Source organism: Odontesthes bonariensis, chromosome 7, assembly GCF_027942865.1.
Source record: "Odontesthes bonariensis isolate fOdoBon6 chromosome 7, fOdoBon6.hap1, whole genome shotgun sequence".
Taxonomy (NCBI): Eukaryota; Metazoa; Chordata; class Actinopteri; order Atheriniformes; family Atherinopsidae; genus Odontesthes; species Odontesthes bonariensis.
Genome location: NC_134512.1, coordinates 26,037,520 through 26,063,278, shown reverse-complemented (window position 1 = coordinate 26,063,278; position 25,759 = coordinate 26,037,520). Strand labels below are relative to the sequence as shown.

The 25,759-nt window shown below is 39.7% G+C and overlaps 1 protein-coding gene across 1 annotated transcript; it reads left to right on the top strand.

Moving 5' to 3' along the window:
- The first annotated feature begins 14,119 nt into the window (after window positions 1–14,119).
- LOC142384748 (uncharacterized) lies at window positions 14,120–23,600 on the top strand. The gene is made up of 2 exons (XM_075471049.1): window positions 14,120–14,177; window positions 20,468–23,600. The coding sequence occupies exon 2, from the start codon at window positions 20,473–20,475 to the stop codon at window positions 21,739–21,741; it is 1,269 nt and encodes a 422-aa protein (XP_075327164.1). The 5' UTR covers window positions 14,120–14,177; window positions 20,468–20,472; the 3' UTR covers window positions 21,742–23,600.
- The last annotated feature ends 2,159 nt before the right edge of the window (window positions 23,601–25,759 follow it).

Sequence of the window (25,759 nt, the reverse complement as noted above, 5' to 3'; positions counted from 1 at the left end):
TGGATTAGATCAATATCTCAGGCATTTACATTTCTCCAGCTGTAAGAGCAGCTGAGGGGGCAAGAGGAATGTGAAATCTAACTGCACTTATAGTGCCTCAGCATACTCTGAAAAACAAAACGCAAATGTGAAGTATTGCCATCCTGCATCTTTAGTGCTCTGGGGGGGGTTGACCACAGTCTCACCTATGTATCTGTGTGCTAACGTTGTATATCACTTGGTGTTTCAGAAAAAAACACATTGAATTTGCATCTGGCTTATGTTCTGCTTTTATCATCTCTTCATAAAATAGATGTATAGATACAGATCACACAATCTCTGTTTCCGTAATAGTTAAGTAGTGTTGGCTCTTAAAGAAAAAATAGGATTACACATTTGTTCCAATGAAAAGTTCATTGTGTTATCCTCAGTTCAGCAAGAGTGCCAACATTTATCCCAAACCAAAATATGTGCAGCTTCTGGCCGATCACAGCAAAGCTCTGCTGGGAGCTGCTTCTTTGTGCATTCCAGACCGATGCGTTTAGAGAAATAATTTCTCACCATTCTTTCGCCACCATATGCTTCTCAAATGAGGACAAAAAAATGGATCCTCCAAAAACACAGAGCTGTCCTATTTCTGTGTCCTCAACAGAGTTATTCACTGGTATGCGACAGAACTCTTTTTACACCTTTGTCATGGCTGTCAGTGAAAATGATGAATACGTCATGGATCTAGATCACTTTGTTGGCATGAACACTTCCACAAAGTCGTTACAAAGTGGAAAAACTGAGCTGCTGACACAAAATGACCCACGTTTAGGCATTTTCACTCCCACAAAGGCTGAATTGCATGATCAGAAAACAAATGGTGGGTGAAATGTTTATAGCTGAGGTTTGCATATTCGTGGGGTTGAATGTGACAATGCGTTGTTGACAGTGTTGCCAGATCTTGCAATAGAAACAAGCAACCAGCTCCAAAAAAAAAACAAGCCAACAGGTGACCTCCCACATCACGTAACGAGAGGCCTCTTGATAACTGTATAAATACAAACATTTATTTTTGTTTTCTGTAAATTAACAGTAAACACAGTCCTCATAAACACTTTGAATAACTTAATTTTTTAAACTTTGATAAAACAAAGAAAAGTACATAGGCTATGCATTAGGCATAAATAAAAGCAAACTGACGATAAACAGAAAAACTTTGAATGACATACATGGGGCAATTGCATGATTTATTAATGCAGTGCATTTGGTCCGGTGTATTTTGATTTCTTTGTCAGTCGAGGTAGATCCAATTAGTTCACCTAGCTGATCCACAGCACTGATTGATGTGTGGCAGGCTACGTAAGTGGCAATCTTTCACTCATTTGCTTGTCTTGTCTCATTTGGTTTTGAGGATGTGAAACCAATCTCTGTAAGCCTGGTGGACGAGGAAGGAGTAGTTTTTTTGTGCTTTTCTGTGCCAGCATATTGTATTAAATCAGCACGGTGAGCACGTTTCTCACATTTACAGAATCGACAGAACGCCTTCGTGTTATCTCCCACCTGAGGTCGTATCCAGTCTTTCAATCCTCTCTCTTTCTCCCACTCTTTGCTATATTTCTTTCCATATTTTCCCAACTTTTTCCCGCTCATTGTCACTCTCTGTATCTGTCTGGCTCCCTCTGTCGTTGATATGCATGAAAAGGGGGCGTGGACGGGTCATGGAAAAGGACAAACTGTCGCGTTGTCGCGTTTGTGTGTCTCGTTGGAGAGCTGTGAGAGAGGCAGCAAAGCAATCCCACATAAGCGACTACACTTTAGAAAATAAGCCCAAAAACCTGCAACCCACGACTGACGAGATGTACAAGAGACTTTACAGAAAAACAAGCCCAAAGTCGCATATAATAACCGGACTTGGCAACTATGATCTCTGAGCATGCTAGTTAGAAAAGTGTCACATAAGAGCAGGGCTCCGAACCGGTTCAAGGAACGAAAACGAAAACCGAAAACGAACGGAATTTTACGAGGAACGGAAACGGAAACGAAAACGAAATGGTCTTCAACTGTTACGGAACAGAAACGTTAATCTGAAATCCACAAAACCGGTTAATAACGTTTTTTTTTCGTTCTCTACATATTTTATAAAATTTCACAAAAGCGTAGCCTTTGTTAGGGGGAAAAAAAAGACTACTTCCGGTTGTGCATTCACTTCGCTGCCCGCTAGGCTCAATGCATGCAGCTGTCACAAATCACTTCCTTTATCCACTACTTAGTCTAGTTATCCACTAGTTAAAATGATGGTTCGGAGTAGATTCACCCTAGGGTCATTTGAACCGTAACATCCAGCCAAGTAGCCCAACCGAATTTTTTCCGATATTGGCCGAACATCAGCCGAGTTACTGAGTTATCCCGAATAGCTTAGTACAAGCGCTAACGGACCCTGGCAGTATCTCCAAAATTACCACACTAAAATCACATGCCATGACACCAAACTTCTACAGTAGTACAAATATGGTCTGTACTCACAAAACGATGCATTTGGAAGTTTGTACATAGTCCAGGAGTTTATTATTATCAACACAAGCCTGATAGCTTCTCTGCTGCTAAAGCTGCGTTGACGTTGCTTCCTTGATCTGGGAGCTTCAAAGTAAGATGAGGGTTGATCTACTACTGTAGACAACAAAGCAAGGCTGCTCAATTTCTCCATTGACAAAATAAATCCACAACTCTACAACATAAAAATTCATAAAAATTCATGTAGAATATAGCATATACTTTGTTGTCTACAGTAGTAGATCAACCCTCATCTTACATTGAAGCTCCCAGATCAAGGAAGTGACGTCGACGCAGCTTTAGCCCATCTGAATGTTTTTGGATGCTGCCGGTGATTTATTATTTTTAGGCATAGAGCTACGATGTAAATCAAGGGCAAATACTAATGAGTACGTCTATTCTAAGGTAAAGTCCACACACGTAGACTTGATAGGCCCGCCAAACACTGCCGGAACGATAAGAACGAACGATATTTTACGTTCCGAACCGGTTCAGGAACGATATGTTGGTGGCGGAACGCAAGAACGAAAACGTTAAACATGCCTGAACCGTTCGGAATGGAACGATTGAAAAATAATTTCGTTTTCAAGCCCTGCATAAGAGTATACAGGTAACAGTTGAATGAGTCAATGCATTTGTGATCTTGCACATCAGTGTTGTGAAATGTACTTTTCAAAAACTCATTAGCCCTGTTGATTTAGGTTTCATACAGATTTTCACGGGAGATATTAATTACTTAAAAGGTTTTTCTAATTATTAAATTTTTGATGCACCACATAAAACACCTGCCATCATCTTTATTATTTGAGGGATTTGTAAAGTGACTTAAAAGATATTTCCAATGGAAATCATTATGTAAGACTCACGAGGCATAAAAAAAAAAAGAAACATTTACATGAATTAAGATTCGCTGACTTTCTGCTTTGGATCACAGGTTATTGGTATTGGTTTAAAAAAATGTCTATCATAGATTTGTGAGTTACAAATCTGCTTAAGTTGTGTCTGTTAAATGCTGCGAGAGAGGTGTAACAAGAGTGTCCACAGGGATTTTTCAGTTTTATTATCAAGAGAAAATAAATATCCTTTTTCTTAACTTTGACATTTTTTGCATTCTGCTTTTTTATGTATTTCAGACCCCAAATTGCAAAACTCTAAGTTATTCAATAAACAGGAACCACAGTTATAGAGAAGTAGCCTTTATTGCCTTTATGTGACGTCACCCTCAAATCAGAAGTTGTGCCGTTCGTGTTTCATCAGATTTTCTGCATGCAGTCCCTGGCTTCGTAATCTGCTCTCTTACCAGCTTCCCTAAAATGTGTTAACTATGACAAATTCAAGAAGACAAACTATGCAATACACAGAGAGACAAGTTTAAAAGTCTACAAAAAAGCCTTGTACTCCGCCACCCTCATAATGAAAACTGATTGGATCAATTACAGCACCAGCACTGAAGCCGTGTCTCGTCTCCTCTGGGTTTTTCGTTACTTTTATCACAAGGCTGGATAGTTAATAAGGATAGAAATGAAGCAGAGGACAAATGAATGCACGCTCTGTAATAAAGCTGCGTTAATGAGAACAAATGAGAACAAATGAGATACTATTGAAAACCTGATTGTGTGTGTAACCCTTGTCATTATCTTACAGATGTATCTAGAAACAAAGACGAGTGAGAATAAAAAAAAAAAACACACACACACAACACGGGTATTGGATTTTGAAAAAGACTGGCCATCCTCATGGGGCTTCACGTCATCTCAGCAGTGTTGTTCTGCCTTGATGAGTTACACTACCACTCCAGACGAGGAGAGAACTGTTTGACAAAAGTAATTTCCTTAAACGGTTACATGCTGTTTTTGTCTTGTTACGTGTGTGATGTAACAGCAGTGAAAACTTCTTTCACTTTTGGAATCAGTGCTATGCATTTGGTGGGTAAAATAAACCCATTTCTAAGGGATTAGGGTCCAATGATCTCTTCCAACATCACCCCTCTTATCTGCGTATACAGACTTTGTCAGTGATTCATATCACAAAAATGACTGCTCGTCTTAGAGTTAATTCTGTCAGATATTACTTTGGGAGGTGCATCTCCGCTCCAAGACAGAGGGACATCGGTTCTGTGTTTAGCCGAAATGTAAAATGCAACCTTTCACTCTTGCGATGGGGTCGTGTAAAGCCCAGTGGCTGATTGTAAATTTATGTGGTTGAATGTGCGTTCAGATATGCATGACATTTATTTGGCTTGATATTGTGGAAAACGTGGAACAAAAAAAATAATAAAAAAATCAATGTCATTTGTCATGAGTGCATTCCCTGTCAATTGAATATTGGTTTTGAATGTCTTCCACGGAGCCTGCAACACATTAAAAACGGCAAACTAGGACATTAGCAGAAGAGGTTTATCCTTGGCCCCCTCAAGGAATTCTTCAATGCCATTGTCACTTTGTGCGGCTTTGCCCAGAGTCTCTGTTCAGACGGTACGCCTACTCGAAAAACCAAACCTTCACCCTAACACCCACCTAAAAAGCCCTGAGTCTACCTTCTTTATCACCACTCCTCCTTCTCTGGTATGCCTGGCTTGGTGTGTTAATGTAGAGAGCGATGAGGTCAGAACCTAAAGATGTACATGTGCATGCTGTACAAATTCTGCGCTCACAATAATCAGTTCCATGTGGCCAGGCTGAGAGAACTATCTTGGTAACCTTTTATGTAAAGTGGCCAGAGAGGAAAACGTGAGGTTGTGCACATTAGTCTAAGAAAGTATTGTATTACAAGCAAAGCTATTGTCCCCACTATCACGATCCATGTAATTTTTGTGTGTTTTTCTGGTTTGTCTGTTTAGTTTTCCTATTAGCCTTCCCATTTCCTCACCTTTCCTCAGTTCCCTCCTGCCGGTCGTCAGCTCCACTCCCTACACCTGTATCAATCATCCTCAGCTGTACACATTCACTAATCACTCTCTCCACAGTGTTTAGTCTCCTAATTCCTTTCAGTCATTGTCAGATCCTCCGTCAAACTGCCCATGATTTTTCCCCGTCAGTCTTGGTCCTGCGTAGTGTACAGTCTGGTTTTTGTTTCTTCTTTAGGTGTTGTTGTTTTTCTAGTTTAGTTTTGTGGTTCTCCAGCAGTGGCTGTGTTTTTTATTATATTCATAATAAACCCCTTTAAGTTTCCTTCTGGCTCCTGTCCCGTGTCTGCATCTGGGTCCTCCTCCTTCGTCTCAAATTGCCAAACCCAGACACCCACAGTCTTAACGGGAAACATTTTTCAAAGAAATTGATTTAGAATTATTATTTTTTTTTTTAGCCTTTTATATATTTGATTGCAGGAGCTGCAGTAAGCACTCAGAGGGAAGGATGTCTGGGGGCCATATAAACCCTGTAAATTGTCTGTGCTGACAAGATTGAGCCGTCAATTATGCAATTTCTTGGAATTTTGGATATACTAAATTACAAAATGATAGGACAGAAAAAGGGTAGAGCTTTTTCTTTGCTTTTGTCAATATAGGCTTGATTATTTATTCATTGATTTATTATTTTTTTCCCATTCAATGGTTAGAGTTTTGCGCATTACGCCAGTCAGATTTAAATTCCCCGGAGATCCGCACAACATCCAAATTCATATATTTCACATACCCACGTCACGGTACCATGCAACTCATGAAAGCCTTTGAATGCACAGACTGTAAAATTAGGTTCACCCTAGCTGAGTTCACATGTCTGAAATTTTAGAGGCTGTTGGGTGTCAGCGCATAAAAAGCAAAGTATAAGCACAGCCTGGTACTCATAGATTAACACTGCAGAAATCGAAGCACACTCGTTCTATAATGCATGTCAGGCCATGGCAGCTGGCTAACATGTATCCTAATTAGTCAGTCACTACTTCAGAATCGTGTTGCATGGCAGAGGAAAGAGAAAAATATAAAAAGGAGAACAATTTGGGAAAGTCAGTTGTATCAACAGAAATTAAGGGCTGACTCTGGCCAACAGAAAGCAAAATGGAAATAACTGTTAAAAGTACAAATATCAAAATCATAACAGAAAATATTCATATAAAATACAAATATATTGATTATTACCGTTCTGTTTTGAACCATAGTGCTGGCACTTGACATAAGATTCAAACATAAAATTCACAGGGTAGCCAATAGCTGGAGTACTCTAGTTGTTACACAGAAAATGGGTTTGGGGATACACAAAAAAGTGCCTGCAAAATGATGGCTGGTGAAATAAATGTAAGTGGTTAGTAGAATTTGAAATCAACCAGCCACTGGTGGAAGAAAAGGTTCATGCTTTACACTGCTAAAACTATGAAAACCCAAAAGGGAAGTGAGAATATTTCTCATCAGCATAGCTTTGTAAGCGTTTCATCATTTTCATCAGCGTATTAGTAACATAATGTGGCAAACTAAAATGCTCCCTGATGGATCTTCCCCCGACTGTCATGGAAGCTGCCTTGAAAGCTGAATAAAAATTAGATAAAATTGTGTGAATAAATGAGCCAAGCATTAATTTCTGACTTCATCATGATCATCCTGTGACGTAGAGGAAACAAAGCTAATTTTCAGGCCACGGGTAAAATTCATCTTGTGTAACGAAAACAAAAGGGTGGATTTTTCGAGATAAAAGCTAAATTAATTCACCTGTTATCACAAGAAAACAAGCACTGTTATCTCGAGGTACATAAAGCAAGATAATGGAATCAAAATGAATGATTGATGTCATGGATGTTCATGGCTTCTATAATATATCGCCGTGTCTGTGAAAATCCTTTAGGCCTTAGTCATGTCAAAGTTTCCTCAGCAAAGCCAGCGAAAACACCTCCCTCTGTCCCTTTCTAATTCAAAGTGCAATCAAAACTGCCCATTTTTTGGTTCAGACTGAGATATCACTGCAGTGCATTTGGAGTATGAGTCACAAACCTCTGGATGAAAAACATGTTTATTTTTATGAATAACTTTCTCTCACCCATCCTCAATGTCTGCACAGCAAAAGGTTGATATGTGGAGTGCAAAAACAGCTGTGCAAATTCACGCAGCACACTTTGATTTAACACGTGGAGTATCATATCAATCATCATAAAGTATGATTCAAAGCTCTGACTTGTCAACCAGTAAAATTAATGTTTGCAATTTAGGAAAATCTTGATTCTTCACAAGTTTGTACGATGCTTTTGGCTGACTCCTGTATATGTGACTAAGATCAGGCAAATATAAAATCAATGCAGTTCGCTTTTAACATGTGAACGGGTCATTATGGGCCTGAGCAAAATGGCTTCAAGGTCAATCCCTGGCTTATGCTCCCTCAGAAAACTCGAATGAACTCCTGAAAAAAACAAATTCTTGTATTCAAAGTAACTGGCGGAAACCTCCGAAGGTCAGTCGTCTGACCCAGTGGTGTCTAGGTTTGCTTGAGATTAGATTTTTCCACTGTTTCTCATTATCACAGAGCCAATAAGTGGTAAGCACTGCTGTGCTGAATTCCCAAGCCAGAAATACAACAACCACAAGATGCTAAACAAAAGCACACATAGCAACATTACTCAGACTAAAATGGTCTCCTCCACCGAACTTCCTTTTTTTTTTGTATGAAAGAAGATAGTTATGTAATGAGCAGATACTGCACAAAAAAAAACTTTATGAGATGTGGTGCTGTCAGCCTCGTCTGTGGCACCTTTAGCTGACCTATTTTAAAACCAGGCAAACAATGCTCTATCTCGCCCTGTTTACACACTGTCAACACTGATTGTCATTATGTAAGTGCACAGGATATAAGTCAAAGCACTAAATGGGAGAACAAACATAAAGCACAAGTGTTACTTTGATTTGCTGTATTTTATCTGGATACTACAATTACCTCTTCAAACTCACCCCTTGGTTGGCTTACCAAAATTTGGAATAGCATGTTAGTATATATTAGTATATATATTTAAGTACCGAGTGCTTTTGGTTGAAAATGAACTCTTGCTTTAGTCCTTGGTCCTTTTTTGCTGGCAAACCTGTTTTATTCTCATGATACTGCAATTAATGGAGTACGGATCAGAAAGCTGATGAACTACATGAATAATTTGGTATTTATCACAGACAATTATCAATTATTTCACACAGTTGTGGCCAAAAGCTAAAGTCATTTCTATGCATAATTCATTGTGACAGTGTCTGATCCAAAGAGTATCATGGTTAAATAAGTCAAGTTTTAATTTGAAAGACTCTGATGCATAGCTATCACATTTGAAATCAAGAAAGAAGATGGGCTGGATTCACAAAAAAAAAAAAAAGAATAACTACCATTGTGGTATACATGATCTCTGACTGGGGCTTCTGGCTCAATTGAACTTGCTCCTGCATTATATCAACTCTGGTTTACTCTGGAGCCTTCCTCAGATTTTCCTGTCGTCTTTGGCAATTCATCCTTTGAAAGCCAGTCTACCCAGCTTGACTACAACCTGCCTGCCTGTCATTCTCATCATTAGCCAGGTTTTCCTTTAAGCCTTCTAGCATCCTGCTTGCCTCCTTTATTGTTCACTCTCACCTTTAAACTCCAGCCTTCCTACTCTCCACAGCCATTTCAACGTCTGCTCCACTCTATAAGTTCAGCCACCGGTTCAGCTTGTGTCCAGTCCTCTGGACTCATCAGCTCTCAGGCCCTTGTCTGCCATCGCTCACCTCGCTCCCACTGGGCATCAACAGATTTAGAACAACCTTTTGTTGAGCGGGTCACAACACTACCCCCACAAGCTTGAACAAAGGGCAGATGCAATGACGGGTGGACTGTTAAACCCATTCTACTGATTTCTTTCATTTGATTTCCTCAAGAGAATTCAAGATATTGTTGTGACAACACTTCTTCTTTGAAAGTGATGGTTAAACCACTTTCCTTCAGGGTTTTAAGAAAGCTGTGGACTGTTACTAACCCAACTTGAGTAGTTTCAGCAATCTTCACTTCAGTTTTTGAGGCAGACCAAAAGTGCGACCCTTTTGAAACAGTGTAACATCTTTTCCGTGTCCAGTGGCAGCATTGTTTTCTTTTGTTTGCTTATTTGTTGGACAGACAGTGCATGTGCTGCATGTGTCCAGCAAGATGAGTACAGGGCATTGTAACAAGGAGCAGTTGTGTACAATAATGTGAAATAAAAACTGTGCTGCTAACATAACTATAAACAAACTCCAAAGGCAAAATGTCCCCCTAACGACAGGAATACAATGCTGTGACAATTCATTTGGCAAAAAGGTAGTCGTGCATCTCAATAGGATATGAGGCGCACTAAAAGTTGGGATGTTCTAAATTCAATTCCCAATTGAATCCTTTTGTTACCACCAGTGAAATGTGGGTTAAATTAAGGTCTTTAAATAGTCTGTGAAAAAGCTTTCACGTGTGGAACAATTCCAAGCGTCTATTCACTGGTGGCCAAAGCCATTTTTTTCTCAAGTATATTTTCAAATGAACAGTGCTCAGTGGCGTAGATCATTGAGTCAACTAAACCTGCTTCCTTGAAACTATATGAACTACTTTTCAACAGCAAACTCTGTATGTAAGGAAATGTAATGCTGCCTTTCATCAAGAGTATAAAAGCAAAATCATACTTTATGAACTACTTCCTCATTCTCATTCAAAATGAATCGCAAAGTGTGTCCAAACTTTTGACGGGCTCTGTATTTTCATCCCTTTTCTTTTTTTTATCTTCCCCCTCAATAATTCTTAATGGAAATTTCAGGGTGGCTTAAATGACAAGCAGACGTCTTACTCTGTGTGTACACAGAGATCCAGACATGTTGTAAAAAGATAAATATCCGGCTGTCTAGCGAAAAGCCTCCCCCCACCCTTTGAATCCAGGTCATTGCTTCTTCGGGAGATCCAAAACAAAGAGGTGTCTTTTTTTCCTTTGTTGATGTTGAAATTTTTTATGTCATTTAACTCAAATGAATTGCTCAAAATATCCCTAAAATCTAGCTGGTTCTCTTTGACCCTTTTCATTCTACTATTCATCAAATCATCCATCCATTTTCTGGATAGATAGATAGATTGATTACAGCCACATATTCACACATACTGTCAACTAAGAATTCCCCGTATACTTAAGATGTATCCAGCACATGTCATCAGACTTTGGGAGGAAATCAGAGCGCCTGGAGAAATTCTTGCTGTGGCGCTCTCACAACCACTAGAGATTGCATATTCTCAAACTTCATTTTTGGTCATTATTACCTGAAAGCAGACAGTTATTCTTTGTTCTTATGGGCCTCTAAGAGCCATGTAATTAAAAATAATATTTAACCTCAGTATCATGCCATTGAATTCAGTAAAAAAAAAATTTTTTAAAAGTTCCAGCCCTCTCTTCTTGAGAACTCTATTCACTTTCTCTCTTAAAAATGTATACTATAACTAACAATACTGACCACAAGTAACAAAAGTTTAAACTGATCTCATTTTTCCCACGGCTGAAACAAAATGCAAGCGCAATGCTCACTACACATGAATGAATTTTTATTTAGACAGACATTTTGATGTCCATGACGCTTTCATATATTCTGGCATATACTGTTGTACAAATACAAATAGACATGTCATTCAGTGATCCTAAAGACAGGCAGGATAGGTCACTACCGTCACTGGCAAAGTATGAATAAACAATTTATTCACAGACGGAAACAAAGGAGGAAGAAAACTAATATGACCACAAAGACTGCAAATTCATGTTCAGAAGGCGAGTGTGGTGATAAAAGAAGCTGGGTCGAACTACGTTTATCATCCTCCCATCGCAGAGGCTGAGACATGTGATGCCGGAGACCATCCTGGAGACGAAAATACAAACACAAGACGGGTGCACTTGTTTAATGTTCCATTGCCCGTTCCATCCTCTTATTACTCGACCACCTGTCTTCAAACCGCCACAACCAATAAATTGTGTCGTGCATTTCTTGGAGCCAAAGTGAAAAACTGAATGACTAATGGTTTGTGCACTGTGGGATATGGGTTTAATATTATCATGCAAATGGAAAACATTTAATAAGGGCGGCGTTTAACACTTAAAATGCAGCATGTTGTAAATTCAGTGACATCCAGTTGTAAAATGGGACTGTATCTAGGTACTGTACCTTCATACAAAATTTGTCTCTTCTTTGCAAACTTTTTTCTGTTTTTGTGATTAATGACTCTGTCTTTTAGAATTGCCATGTCATTTATAGAAGAGGAACGTTTATTGTTATGCTGGAGGGAATATTCAGCGTTGGCAATCCGACCCAAAGCTTTGTTCTTAATGGCATAAAACTCTTCTTTGGAGCAAAAACAAACAAAAGATGTACTCCAGCGTTGAATAATGATGTTTTTTTTTTCCTGACATGTTTTCCACATTGAAAACTTCAGTACCTATTAATCAATTGCACTGCCAGCTTAGAGTTTAAATATGTAATAGATTTAACAATATTTTCAGTTGAGAAAGACACTGTGGTGTACTTATGTTCAGAGAAGTCATTCGAACTCTATCTTTTGTAATTTGAGTTCTTCTTTTGTGTTTGTACGATCCCTGCCGTGCAAAGTGGAGCGGCTGAATATGCTATTTTCTTTTGCCTTTCATAAAGAGATGGATAAAAAAAAAATCCACATTGCTCTTGTTATTCTGAGATAGTGATATATTACGAGTCTTTGAAGGTCTTAAAGTAAGGATTTCTTTTTGGCTCTGCTTTGAAGCCTTGAGTCTGGCATTCCGCCAGCGCCATTATGGTCTTTTTTTTTTTTCCATCAAAACATTTCTATCAAAACACAAGAAGGTAGATCTGGACGGTGATAGTTAAAACTTGATTTGGATGACAATTATTATGTCTGACGCCTTATATCAATCAAACTACGAAGCCTGTTTTGAAATTACCATCGGCACACTGATCAGAAAGAATCCATCTAATTAATGACATCATTATGACTTTGTGGGAAAAATCTATTGATGAAGTTTTTCATGACAGAATTTGACACAGTGCCTGCCTCTCACCCAATGGCTGCGGGGGTAGCCCCCCTATCCCCCCCCATCCCCCATCCATGGATGGATGGAATTTGACAGCTTAAATAGAAGCATATTTTAACAAGAGATGTCTGAAGTCAGAATCGACTGGCCATCAGTGCTATTGATGCAATGTGTATTTAGCCATAATAGAAAGAAATTTGAGTCACGCTATCCTCCAGTGCTTAGTGGGACATGTCAGTCACAGGCAGTCTTTCCACTGTGATATAACTCATTGGCTAGAGTTTAACATTTTGGTCATAAAGTATTTTGGTCTTTTTTTCCCTAAAACTGCTTGTGGTGCGGATGTGAACCTGCAAACAGTATTTAAACCTATGGGGTTGCCACTTGTCAAACCCAAATACACCCCAAAAGCATTACCTGCTGTAAATGGGCCCATAACTGAACGTCATGCCGTATTGAAGAACACTTGAAAGTAGCAACTGAGACCATAAACACATTTAAAAATGTTTGATAACACAATAAATCAAGAGATGAAGTCGTTCAAGCACAGACTTTTCTAAAATCTGACTTCTTTTTTTGCAACCATAGGAGTCCCCCACCTTCTGGGTTTCAGAAAGAATGCAGGTGTGAGGCCCTGTCAGACCAGGATGATGCGTCCACCTTTTATTGTCAATGCTGTCAACATGTTCACCTTTAAAACATATTCATGACATGGCCAAGATACAATTCCCTTTTTTGTCTTGACATTTCATGTAACTTTTGTGTCCCTGCTAGGGTTAGATTGGGTTGAGGGTGTCGAAGTATTCAGAATCCTGTCCACTTGCTGCACAGCCGGCTTTGCTGTATCAAGAGAGCAGCAGATCTTGGCCTAGATTACAGCCACATTACACTGTTATAACTGCTGTCTCTCTACCCTGGAGCACTTGTTTAGTTATATCACCAAAAAAATTCGGTGGTCCCTTGTTTGTATTAAATCACTTAAGCTGGACAATAGAGAAAAAACAATAGTTTTCCAACCCTGAAGGCAAGGACCATATTTTTGTTCCAATTGAGGGTTGGTTTACTGATTTCGAGAACGTAATTTCTGAACAAAACTCAGAGGAAAGATTGTATTATTTGACTTTTAGGTCCTCCAAATAGTTTTTTAATGTCAACTCAGACAGGAAGGTGTTTTGATAAATGAAATTCTCCTTAGTTTTCAATATCTCAGATATTAAATGGCCCTAGGTCACAGACACACAGACAAATAAAGTGACCCAATAAAGCGATCTTTATTGGGTCACTTTTCTTGGGAAGGGAGGACCTTAGAGTCACCACTTTGATTGGAGGTGGGAATCATTAACTTTTTTTTCTCTTTAAGAAACATTTCCTCTAAAGTCTATCTGCAGGTACTTTTTGTTAATGAGCCCACTTCAATGACAATTATTTACTGAGGCAAAGACAAAACCCAACATCATTCTGATAGTGGAGTACATCAAATCTGCATCCACTGAGTCATTTCTTGTTCTGTTCTGTTAGAGGACAAAAAGAACTAATGAAGCCACAGTCACCTTATTTAGAAACCCTGCAGAGAGCAGAGGGCATCCTGTCTCAAACAAAAGGAGAAGTTATAGATTTGCTATTTCCTGATTTTACTTTTGTTTTTCAATCCTTCACGCAGCTTGACGACTTTTCACCAATTCGGCTTGAATCTACGGTCTTATTAGAAGGTATGAAAGTACATTGTTGTGTGTACAATATCATTTTGGTTTAAGATAGTTTTCATTCTTAATGAAAATGGTAAATGTACTGTATTTATATCAAACCATCGACCCTCGGCAGCCAGGTGTTCCTACTCCGTAGCAACAGGAGCTGGAGTGCTCTGTTTTTCAGCTCAATCAAAGACGTGAAAGTTTACATGTCTGATTGAATTCTCCACTCTGAAAAACAGTTGTCTTTTTTGGGGGGGATTTTTCTAGAATGGCAATGCATTAGTAGCAGACAGTAGCCCTGCCATAGATATATAATGTATTTCTCTTCATCCTCTTGAGATATTCACATTACATTTATTTTGTAAAAACACTGATTTTCACAGAATAGTTTTCTATGATGTTTTGGATGCTCTGATGCTGGAATGCTTTATGCTACTAATTCTGGCCCTTTTTGTTTAATCTGTAACTATGCTACCGTGAAAGCTGTTCACATGTGGGAGCAGCTTATTGAACTTTTCAAAGCCCAAACAATATCCTGTTATAAGACTTCAAATCCAGACAAATTTAAGAGGAGATGTCCGTGAAGCAGAGAAATAATAAAACAGAGGGAAAGGAGGAGGAAGTTCAGCTCAATTCTCCCCTTGATCATGAAAAGGTGAGATCCCTGGCAGATTACAAAGGGTGAGCTTGAGGCCCTGACAAGGACAGAGAATGAATACCAGTTAGAAAATATTGTTTATTTCACCAAGACAATGGTTGCAGGAACAACTCTTCAGGCTGTTGAGCAGACAGAGACTGCAGACAGAGAGGTAACAGTTCAGCAGTTCAGGAGTGGGGCTTACAGTGAGTTTCAGTCTATATCATCTGTTCACTACAGTTGCTGAGTGTGACTTAGTCAGTTCCGCTGTCTATTCATGATGACATATTTTAACCACACCTCTCATAGCTACACTTGAACCATTCAAAAGTTTGTCAACAGATTTTTAATTTCTTTTTATTTCTATAATTCTCAATGACAATGATTTATACAGCAGCATTTCAATTTCCCTTCTGGTGCCGAGCACACTCCTCCGCTGCCCTTGCAGGTATGAGTCTCTGTTGTGTTTAAATTCTTGCAGTTCCGTAATGCCAGATCCGTATGTAAAGTTCGCTATATTCAATATTTCAAAATTACACTGGTCTTTTTCTAAAATGCTGTTTCGGACATTCCAGGGATCAGGGCCGTCCTTCACCAAACTGGGGTCATAAGCAGAATTTTGATGCTTATGATAGCCAGGCCACTCAAGCGTTCTTGCACCATTGATGAGCTTCAGTTTTGAGAGGTTCGCTCAGCAGAGGCAACTGCAACAGGGAGAGTTGGCGACATTTTACCTCCATAAAAATAGCACAAAACTTCTACTGATTGCATAGTTTGATAGGCAATAAACCTGAACCAACATACGACCACCAACTGGTTAATTAACCACCCCTTTTTCAACAGAAGTGAATGTATTTACAGTTAACTGGACATTCAATAAATGAGAATCAGGGCCGCTGGGAAATTTAATCTCCAGTCCACATCTAGACAGAATGATCCTCTCTTCTGTCTCATGATTAGCAGGCTATCAGCTGGGGTGTTTATGCCACAAAGTTCCGTCTCCTGCCTCGGGCTGACTTGGTGCTCTACGCGCGCCTCACAGCAGCGATGCGCATCCTTTGCGCATTTGCGGAGAATGTGTCCCGTTGCGCAAAATGGGGCCCTACGCACAGCGCGTGTTCTGCGTGTAGGGAGGGGCGGCGCTGCCAGGGATCATAGGCCTGTCTGAGGTCTTTGGTTTAACCAGGACGTGACCACTGCGGGTGCTGCTGCTGTGGTTCGGGCTACAGGAATGCTGATGTTTTGCACTCCTGTTTTCCATTTCATGTTTGCCTTTTGGCTTTATTCCTGTTTTTCTGTTCTGCTTTCAGCTTCCTGTGTTTAAGCTTTGTTTTTAACGCTGCAGCTCACATTGCAAACGGACTTTGTGCGGGTTTCGCTCCACAAGCTGCCACTGCGACTCTAAACAGAGAAGAAAGAAACAGAGCGCCAGACTTCCTGATTTCACACCTGACCTAAATGTGGAGCTCTGTTTCCGCAACAGATGGTGACTTTGTGGCATGAGCACGGTCGTTTTGTGGGAGGGAGTGAAGTAAAGTATCATAAAGTGCTCTTCCCAACGTTTTACCTGTCAGGGCAATCACTATGTGTATCAAGCAGTACAAAATATCTTGGGCACATTATCACTGACAAGTTGGAAGATGATGCTGACATGTTTAGGCAGAGACGAATGCTGTATGTCCAAGCAAACATGTTAGTAAGAAAATTTCATTTCTGTTCTGATGATGTGAAAGTAAGCTTGTTTCATGCCTACTGTACTCCTATGTATGCAGCCCCATTATGGGTCAGCTACAAAAAAGAGACCCTGCGTAAACTCCAAGTAGCATATAATGACTGCCTGAGGATATTGCTGAAAAAGCCTAGGAGTTGCAGTGCTAGTAAACTATTTTGTGACTCAGGACTAAGTACTTTACAGGCTCTCTTAAGGAACCTAATGTTTAAGTTCATGTGTCGTCTGGATAAGTCTCAAAATTGTATTATAAGGATTCTCACAAGCCCCAGATGCAGCTCTGTCAGAAGCATTGGTATGGCTGCCTTTTAAGACTGTCATGACTGATGGTATACATTAGGGCTGGGCGGTTCTGGAAAAAATGAGTATCACGTTTTTTTTGATAAAAAATGATATCACGGTTTTCTGCACGTTTTTTTTTAAACAAATTTAAATCTCTATTTAACTCAAATCCAAAGTCAATTTCTGCTATTATTCAGTTTGCTTAACAAAAATATTTAACATAAAATACAGCATGACTAATACGGCCAAGGCTGTTTTGGTAATGTGCAATGTGCACAATGTCCATGGCTATAACCTCCATGAAGTTTACCTAGAACAGATATTCACACATTCTGTTAGCCAGAACACCTATAAAATAAAAAATAAAAAAGCACAGAAGACACATTTACTTCTAAAATGAACTGCAATGAACTATATGAAGTTCACCTACAACAGGCATTTACACACACTGTGTTATCCAGAACACTGTAATAAAAACAGAGCAGACCCATTGACTGAACTATTACCAACAATTCTGACAAAAATGGGGAAATTATTCAGAACTATTAATTTGGGCGACAGTGCCGCAGACATCGCCGCTGGAGGAGAGAAAGGAGGCCTCTGATTGGTCAACTCTACATCCGCTCTACACTTGCGTATTTCCGGTTTGCTAACCGGCTAATGGTGACGCTAACCGTGCTAACCGTGACGATTCTTTCGCCTCTCTGCCAGCTCCAGTAGTAGCAATATTTCTTCTATTTCTAGATCGATCAGCTGCATCTCAATCAAAGTGCGCATTCGTCCAGTCGCCATTGTTGTTGAATGACCTCCGTAACCGTAACACCCACAATCCTAGCTTGTTCGTGATTGTCCCTCTTGCGTTGTGGCGTGGGATTTACATAGCGCAGACAGCGCTTCAAAAGTAGGCATAAATCAAAAATAACTGCGTCGTGTCTGCGACAAGCTCACTGCGACACACTGCTGCGAGAGTACACACGGTCCTTTACGCGGCTCGTTATGAAAAAAAAAAACAGAACAAAACCGTCTCTCATCAAAAAGCGGACCTTGTGTAGGTGTGAACCGAGATCACGTTTTTTTAACGGTATACCGCCCAGCCCTAGTATACATCATTGCTTGTCTTTTTTTCCCCTCTTCTCTCTTCTTTTATTGCCTATTTTTTTATGTATATGTTGCATGTCCTCCTATTGGGCCTAGAGCCTGTAATAAAGTTTATATATATATCTGATTTAAACCCTCTTGAGAATTATATTGTTTTTATTTAAGTAAGGCACCTGTTTACGCCACTGTGACCTTGTTCACAGGTAGTTTTTTGAGGTTTGCCCTGTGTGGGACGCCATGTTTTCTCAGTATTCCTCTACCTTTGTCCCAAAAGGTAAGCATGGTCAGGCGTCCTGCATTCTACTAAAATATTATGTTGTAACGGTCCTTTTTTGTTGTTTTGTTCATGAGTGTTGGTCTGGTCAGTCATATGTCAGACTAAAGGTCGCTGTTGTTATTAACGTTGTGTTTTTTTTAGTGTTTGAAGTCTCGGTAGGATGTGGCTGTGAGCGTGTGGCTAGCATGCTAGTGTGTGAGCCGGGCGGAAATGTATGTTTTGCATTAGCGTTTTATGTATCCAGAGATGAAAAACTGCGTTCAAGTAGTTAAAACATTACAACAATAAATGCCCTGTAATATTGTTTTAATGTTTTAAATACTTGAACACAGTTTTTCTAGAGGAGATAATTGTTTTGTATATGGGATTATCGTCCATCGACTCTTTTGGGCTTTCACATGCGCGAGTGTACAACCAACCGGTGAGTTACATGCTGTTTATAAAGTTGTTTTGTAACGTCCCCATGCCAGTAATGTGAGAACCATGCATATGGTTTTGATGGTAAGGCTTGTGACTTTATTGTCGGATGGTTTATAAATTGGTGTGACGTTTCTGCAGTGTGCAAGTTGTTGTTTTACATGGAAGGTTTAGAATTTGCCCCTTAGCCACCACGTATTAGCCTCGCATGACAGGGTGTGCGAACAGCGCGATCTCCACACAGGGAGCGCAGATTTGCACCTCTCTGTGTCCTACTATCATTATTTGACAACCTCTAGCAATGGAAATGCGCTTCAAATGCCCCGGAGTTCCCCTTTAATTATTGTTTGACGAAGAGATTTATTATTGAAGAGTATTCCTCTACCTTTGTCCCAAAAGGTGTTACCGCGGGTAATAAAAGGAAACGTCTCGGACTCACATTCCAAAGAAGCTGTCTCCGGTGCCTCATTCCCTCCGCACAATACTCCACGACAAAAATAAAATCACAACGCAGAGTCCAGGGACGGTGCAGAGGGTCTGGCAGCGGATGTGTCGAGGCAGTGGGTTACATTTACATACATTGGGAGCTTCCAGTGGTGGTGGTGACGTCTCCTTCCAGGTTGTTGCAGGTTGTCTTGCATTTATGGGTTTGGGTTGCACAGCTGCTGTTGCGGGGTGATCTTGGATGTCTCCTGCCTTTGTTGGCTTGTCACCCTACTAGTGAGCCTCAGCTGTAGTTTGAACAGTTTTTATTTTATTTTTATTTTTAAAAGAGTATTTTGATCAATAAAGCATATTTATGGATGGAACACGTCTCCTGTGTTAAGTATAACAAACCTGAGGGTATCTGTTATGATGCATAACAATGCCAACGGGAAAGTTGTTTGCATGAGAGAGCAGCTTGTTGGATATTTCAAATATCCAACAAGTAATACCTAGAATAAGAACTAAATTCCAGAGTTCAAGAGGAGATATCTATGATGCAAAGCAGTGACAAAACAGAGGGAAAGGAGGAGGATGTTCAGCCCAGACAGAGACTGCAGACAGAGAGGGAACAGTTCAGGAGTGGCCCTTACAGTGTTTAACAAGAGATTATGAAACAGTGTCACTGACAAGGAATGTCTCTTCACTTCAGATGTTGAATTGGTGACTGTGAGTTTCTGTTAATGTTGTCTATAAACAGTTCATCTCTGTTAGCTGCCTTTGCTGTGTGTTACATCATCAGTTGCTGCAAAGCTACTTCAGAATAATATTGAAGATTTTAACCACACCTCTAACAGCTACACTTGAACTATTCCAAAGTTTGTCAATTGATTGTTAAAAATGTATTTTGTTTTTCATTATACAACAGTAATTTACAGCAGCAAATCAATTTCCTTTCAGAGATCAATCAAGTAATCACATTCAAAAATGTTTTGGCATGCAGGGTACATTTGGCAGCTTTTGGAAGGCTGTCTCAGTTTTATAGTATTTTGTGCAATATGTTAGCACCACTTTAATAACAACACTCTTGTTTGCCAGTCTTCATCCTATTCACCAACACTTTGAGATCATGGAGAGTATTTGATTTTATTATTTGATTAATCTATGTTATTTCACTGAATGTAGGAACTGAAAAATAAAGGTACTATCAAAGTTTCAGTACTTCCAGAGTGTTTGTCAGGTTTACATATTTGTTATACCTAAATCTAAATCCCAAACTTAACAACACATTCAGTTAAAGGTTTTACATGATTTATATACATTTACACTAATGTTAAATACATAAAACTCAGAAGTATTTTGCTGCAACTTTCATCATATTCAAAGGTTGAAATGGGGGGGGGGGGGCAACATTTCTAAATTGTATTTTCTTTTCAACTTTTCAGAGAATATGGAGGAAAAAAATAATTTGGAAACTCCTGAGATTCAGTCACAGTCCACCATCTTAAATTCTCATGCTGCTTGTGTTCCTCCTGCTCTGAGAGACAGTGAGAGTTACCACGCCTTCATCAGCTACAGCAGCACTGACCACCAGTGGACCCACTCCCTCATTCACCAGCTGGAATCATGCGGCCTACAGGTCTGCTACCATGATCGGGACTTCACTCCTGGTCGCACCGTGTTGGAGAACATGTCCGATTGCATCCATGAGAGCCAGAAGGTTCTGCTGGTTCTCAGTGCAGAGTTTGTTAGGAGCCGCTGGTGTCTCCTGGAGGCCAACATGTCCCTGTTCAGAGACTGTCTGGAGAGAAAACCCATGATCCCAGTGATGCTGGAGCCAGGAGTCCTGGTTCCTCTCCACCTCTGCCACCTCACTTACCTCGAGGCCAGTGACCCTGACTTTATGAACAAGCTGCTCAAAGTGCTCTGCACCCCCAACCAGCAGCTTCAGGGGTCCACTGTGGTCCCTTTCCACCCTCCCACCATCTACAGCGGGAAGGCCCTGCAGCCTTTGACAGCTGTCAATGAGGAGGAACTCAATAAATGGGATTCTGGAAAGTTCAGTGACATGGAGGTCCCTGAGCAACTGCGCCTGATCATTGAGGACCAAGACAAATACAAAGAGGCTGTGAGGATTGTCAATAGGGTCTCTCAAACTAAAGTATGGCTGCGACCTGTCTGGGTCAGAGTACTAATCTACATCACTGCTGTAATATCTGTCTTGCTTTTGTCAAGTTTCTTAGTATATTTGAACGTAATGATATTTGTAAATTTTTTTGAAAAAAATCCCTGCACATTTCTGCCAGTCACTATCATTCCTTTCTTCTGCGTTTTGTTGGGGATGATTATTCAGATTAGTCTTTGGCATAAGGATAGCGAGAAGTATATTGTGAGAGAGCTGCAGAAAGCTGTCAGTCAGGCGAACATAATCCTTTCTCAGGAGAAGGTGTTAATGGGCTGTCAGTCCAATTCAAAAATATACCTGGTGTATCTTTGTCTGGATGGTTGCAAACAGGAGTTTGCAGAGACTTTTTTTGACCAGGTTGGTGCAGAGGAAATGTTTCAAAGAGCTTTGCTTCTCTTCTCGTGCGGTTATGCCTGCAGCCTTGCAAAAAGGCATTTTCCCTTTCTGCAGCCTGACACCAGGGGTCACCTGGAGGGGGGAGTGTGTTTCTGTCACTATGTCTCCCAGCAGCTGAGCAGGGGAGTGTGGAATTAGGAAGAAAAGAACATGTATTAAACAGATCAAAACAGGCATAGCAGTAAAAGTTTTGATCTGAAACGTAACTTAGTGTTCAGAATGATGCACTGACGTTTGAGCGATTCATACATTTTTAAAAGTATTATGGCGATTTTGAATACCTGACTTTTTTTATTCTAATGATGACAGCAAAATGTACAATGATCTTTACCTAGTGGTGACAAAAGATGCAATTTCTATTCAGAAAACCCTGTTTTCTTTGACTTGTCATTTATCGGCCTAACATTTCGAGCTTTACCAATTGAGACTTAAGTGACTGATTTGCATTTTCATCCTGAGCCAATCCCACAAGCCCGCTTGAAGAAACTATTGCTTGTGAATTTTAAAAAGGTGATTTACATGCTTCTGGAAAAGCCACTAGAAAATCATTAACTTGCTGAACAAAGTAAGGCAAAGAACATGAAAGTTGCCCTCCTGCAAAGAGTCTATTTGCATAATTAACATTTATCAGTAAAACCAAATGTGTACTGAGTAGTAAGCCGTTGCCATGGGATACTGGCAGTGAACTCCTTAAAACAGGTGTGAGGTGTGATTTTAATGTCCAGTGCTCCCTAATGCTTGTGTACACAGGCTCTTGTGTTTGAACATAAAGGCAGCAGTGAAGGTGGTTAACATTAATGGAAAGTCTGGTAGCTAAAAAAAAAAAAAAAAACATACAAAAATCCCCTTCACATTCTGCTCATCTTTCAAAATCCTCTGGCTTTCTCTCATGGTCTAAAAACATGCATGTCAGGTTAGTTGGGGATCCTAAATTGACCGCAGGAGTAACTGTGAGTCTGTGAATTGACAGTTTGAATCAGGCATATCAAAGCAGATTGTAGTTGAACAAATACTGACCGACTGAGAAGTCACACTGATGCATTTGTTGTACAACCCCAAAGTAGTCGGGATAAAGTTAAATAAGGCCACATATTTTAGGATCTCTTGCATGATAAAGTGCTGCCTTTATGCATTGTTGGTTTCGGTTTATGAATTCCGTATGATAGCGAAAACTAAAGAGGTGGTAATAGACTTAAGAATCCAACGGTCATCCCTGCTCTGGTGTATATTCAGCGATCCTTTGGAAATGTGATTGCGACCGAGCTCACCTTTAAGTTTCACAAGAATACATGTGTGTCACATTTTCCTTTTGTCCTATGAGTCAAGAATCGTCAGTGTGCAGCAAAAGTGCGAGTACATCTTTGATGATTTCCGTCACCTGCACACGGTTTGGAGTTTGAGGAAGAGCAAATCAATCCTGGCTGAACGGCTCTCCAGGGGTATCTGCAGCAGATACAATCTGACAGTGTGCAGAGACTTAAAAACTCATTTGTTCTGACTGCTGTTGGTCTTTTAAATAACTAAACATATTGTATTCACTGTCTGCTTATCATTTCTTGTCTGATGATTTTGTGGTTGGCTGTATAACAATTTGCCCCTCTGGGGACAATAAAGATATGCTTGATCCTTGAATCTAGATATATTTTCTAGATATATTTTATATGGTTTATGTAACAACCATATGCCATAAAAAATCACTGGTGGGGGGGTTGACATGATGCAGCAATGCTTCAAGCACTTAAGAGTACTTGGTTAGGTCAGAACTTGACATCACAAATGATTATGATAAGATTTGGAAATGACTGACTACATTGAATTGGAGACAGAAAACAAGCAAAAGGCTTTAAATTCTGATGTTTACAGAGTGTATCACAAGCCAGAAGGCGAACTCTCGCTTTGGGGTTGTATTGTTTTTCAAGCAGAGCAACGTTGTGAAAAGCCTCTTACATAAGTTTATGTGCTGTAACATGGGTGACTTTGCATTTACAGGCAAAATAAAAGCAGATGCTGTGATCATTTCCTTTGTATCCTACATTTTAGTGGATGGGTAGCGATGAAAGAGCTGCTCCATGAATGTCCTGCACATGTTACGTTATGCCAAAGCCAGTCGCCAGCTTTGTATTTTAAACTCGGGCCTTCAGTACTACCCTCCACTAACTAGAAAAGTCTTAAATAAGAAAGGTTGTGTACTTGATGAGGGGTGGAAATGTGCTCTTAGAGCAGCAGTTCACTTAGATCTTAATTAGGATGGATTAAACGCATATGTCTTGGGTTAGGGAAAAGATTTCAAAAGAAAAGAGTCAGAAAGGCTGTCATTTGATGTTGCCACCTCACTTTCACAATGATTGTAACATTTTTATCGGGTAGAGTTGAGCCATTTATCAAATCAAATCAAATTTATTTGTATAGCACATTTCATGTACAAACAATTCAAAGTGCTTTACATAAAATAAAAGCATTGCAGCAGGGAGTGGAAGAAGCATTAAAATACATAAAAGAATATAAAGAGAAACAAATAAAAATAATTTAAATGAATTTAAAAACAAGCAACAGTCCAGATAAGTTAAAAGAAAACGTGCAGATTTCATGCGTCATGAGAAAAGAAATGTTTTTAACCTGGATTTAAAAATGTCTACATTTGGTGAACGTTTAATCTCCACTGGCAGTTTGTTCCACTTGTTTGCAGCATAACAGCTAAATGCTGCTTCTCCATGTTTAGTCTGGACTCTGGACTGGACCAGCTGACCTGAGTCCTTGGATCTAAGAGCTCTGCTGGGTTTATATTCTCTGAACATATCACAGATGTATTTTGGGCCTAAACCGTTCTGGGATTTGTAAACCATCAGCAGACTTTTAAAATCTATTCTGTGACTGACTGGAAGCCAGAGTAAAGATTTTAAAACTGGTGTGATGTGTTCAGATCTCTTAGTCCGGGTTAAAACTCTAGCAGCAGCGCTCTGGATTTAGCAGAAGGCTGCCAGAGTTACTGTTCACTAATTGGAGAGACGTGAATGTATGACTGAAAGCATAAAGGATTATGCCCCCTTTACAGGATGTTTCATCACAAACAGATATCTGACATCAATAGTATACCAAAGAAATTAGAACAAATTCACAATAAGCACTGGACTTATACAAGCACCAAGCAATCAAAACTGCTTTAAGAAACATCCAATACAATCAGGGATCAACAGGCATCTCCGTCCACACAGTACGCTGGGCCTAAACACACATGCCACCACAGACACTCAAGAGCCATGTCAGTGAATCTCAGCATTGTTATGTTATCACCTCTAAAAAAATACAAACCAAGAAATTGTGATGATAATTCACCGCTGCTTTAGACATCAAATCGATTGCTTACAAACAGCAGTACAGTTTACAGTGTTTCATGATGCGCTAAGCCAGGTGGGCCTTTCGCGGTTACAACCTGAGGTGTTGGTTCCCCTTCCCCCACAACGTCCAGTTGATCTCAAAAAGTCCTTTTGTGAAATGGCTTTACCGGTAAATCTGTGACAAAAGCCAAGGAGCAACAGCTAAGACCACATACTCAGTCCTTAGCTGCCTGGCTGACTGCCTGACCTGAGCTACCAGAGGAGCAGCAATAAAACGGCATTAACAGACTGACTGGAACAAACTTTGTAAGATACACACTTCTTCACGCCTAGAGGACACTGATCCGAGGGGAAGAAATGACAGAGGATTATTTGGTTACTGATTAACACAAAAGAAAAATACATTTGCTTTAACAGTGCATCTGTTGTGTATCAGTTGTTGCATATCCTAATTTTTGGCTTGATGAATTTTCATTAAATTTGGCTATTATTCCATTAAAAAAGTTCTGCATTTTGAACATTGTACATTTGTTTCAGCATGACATTTGTTTTTTAAGCGGAACATCAGCATCTTGGCAGAATGATAAGAAATTAAGAGAACACCCAGGGCAATGCCCTAAAATTACAAATTAGTGCATTCATTATTCATTTCCTCAATAAGTCTCTCATTTAGTCATTCATTTTTGTTCACAGAAACATTTTCAGTTTACATTTGTTAGAGTAGCATTAGAAAGGATCTTGAATACATTTCTTATTATTATGTTTTTTGTTGCGTAAAATCATTTAAAAAAGTTGATATATGGGTGCTCTTCCTTGCAGTC

What these genes read in the sequence shown, in the direction of transcription:
- LOC142384748 (XM_075471049.1), top strand. Translation starts at nt 20,473, where the DNA reads ATGGAGGAAAAAAATAATTTGGAAACTCCTGAGATTCAGTCACAGTCC.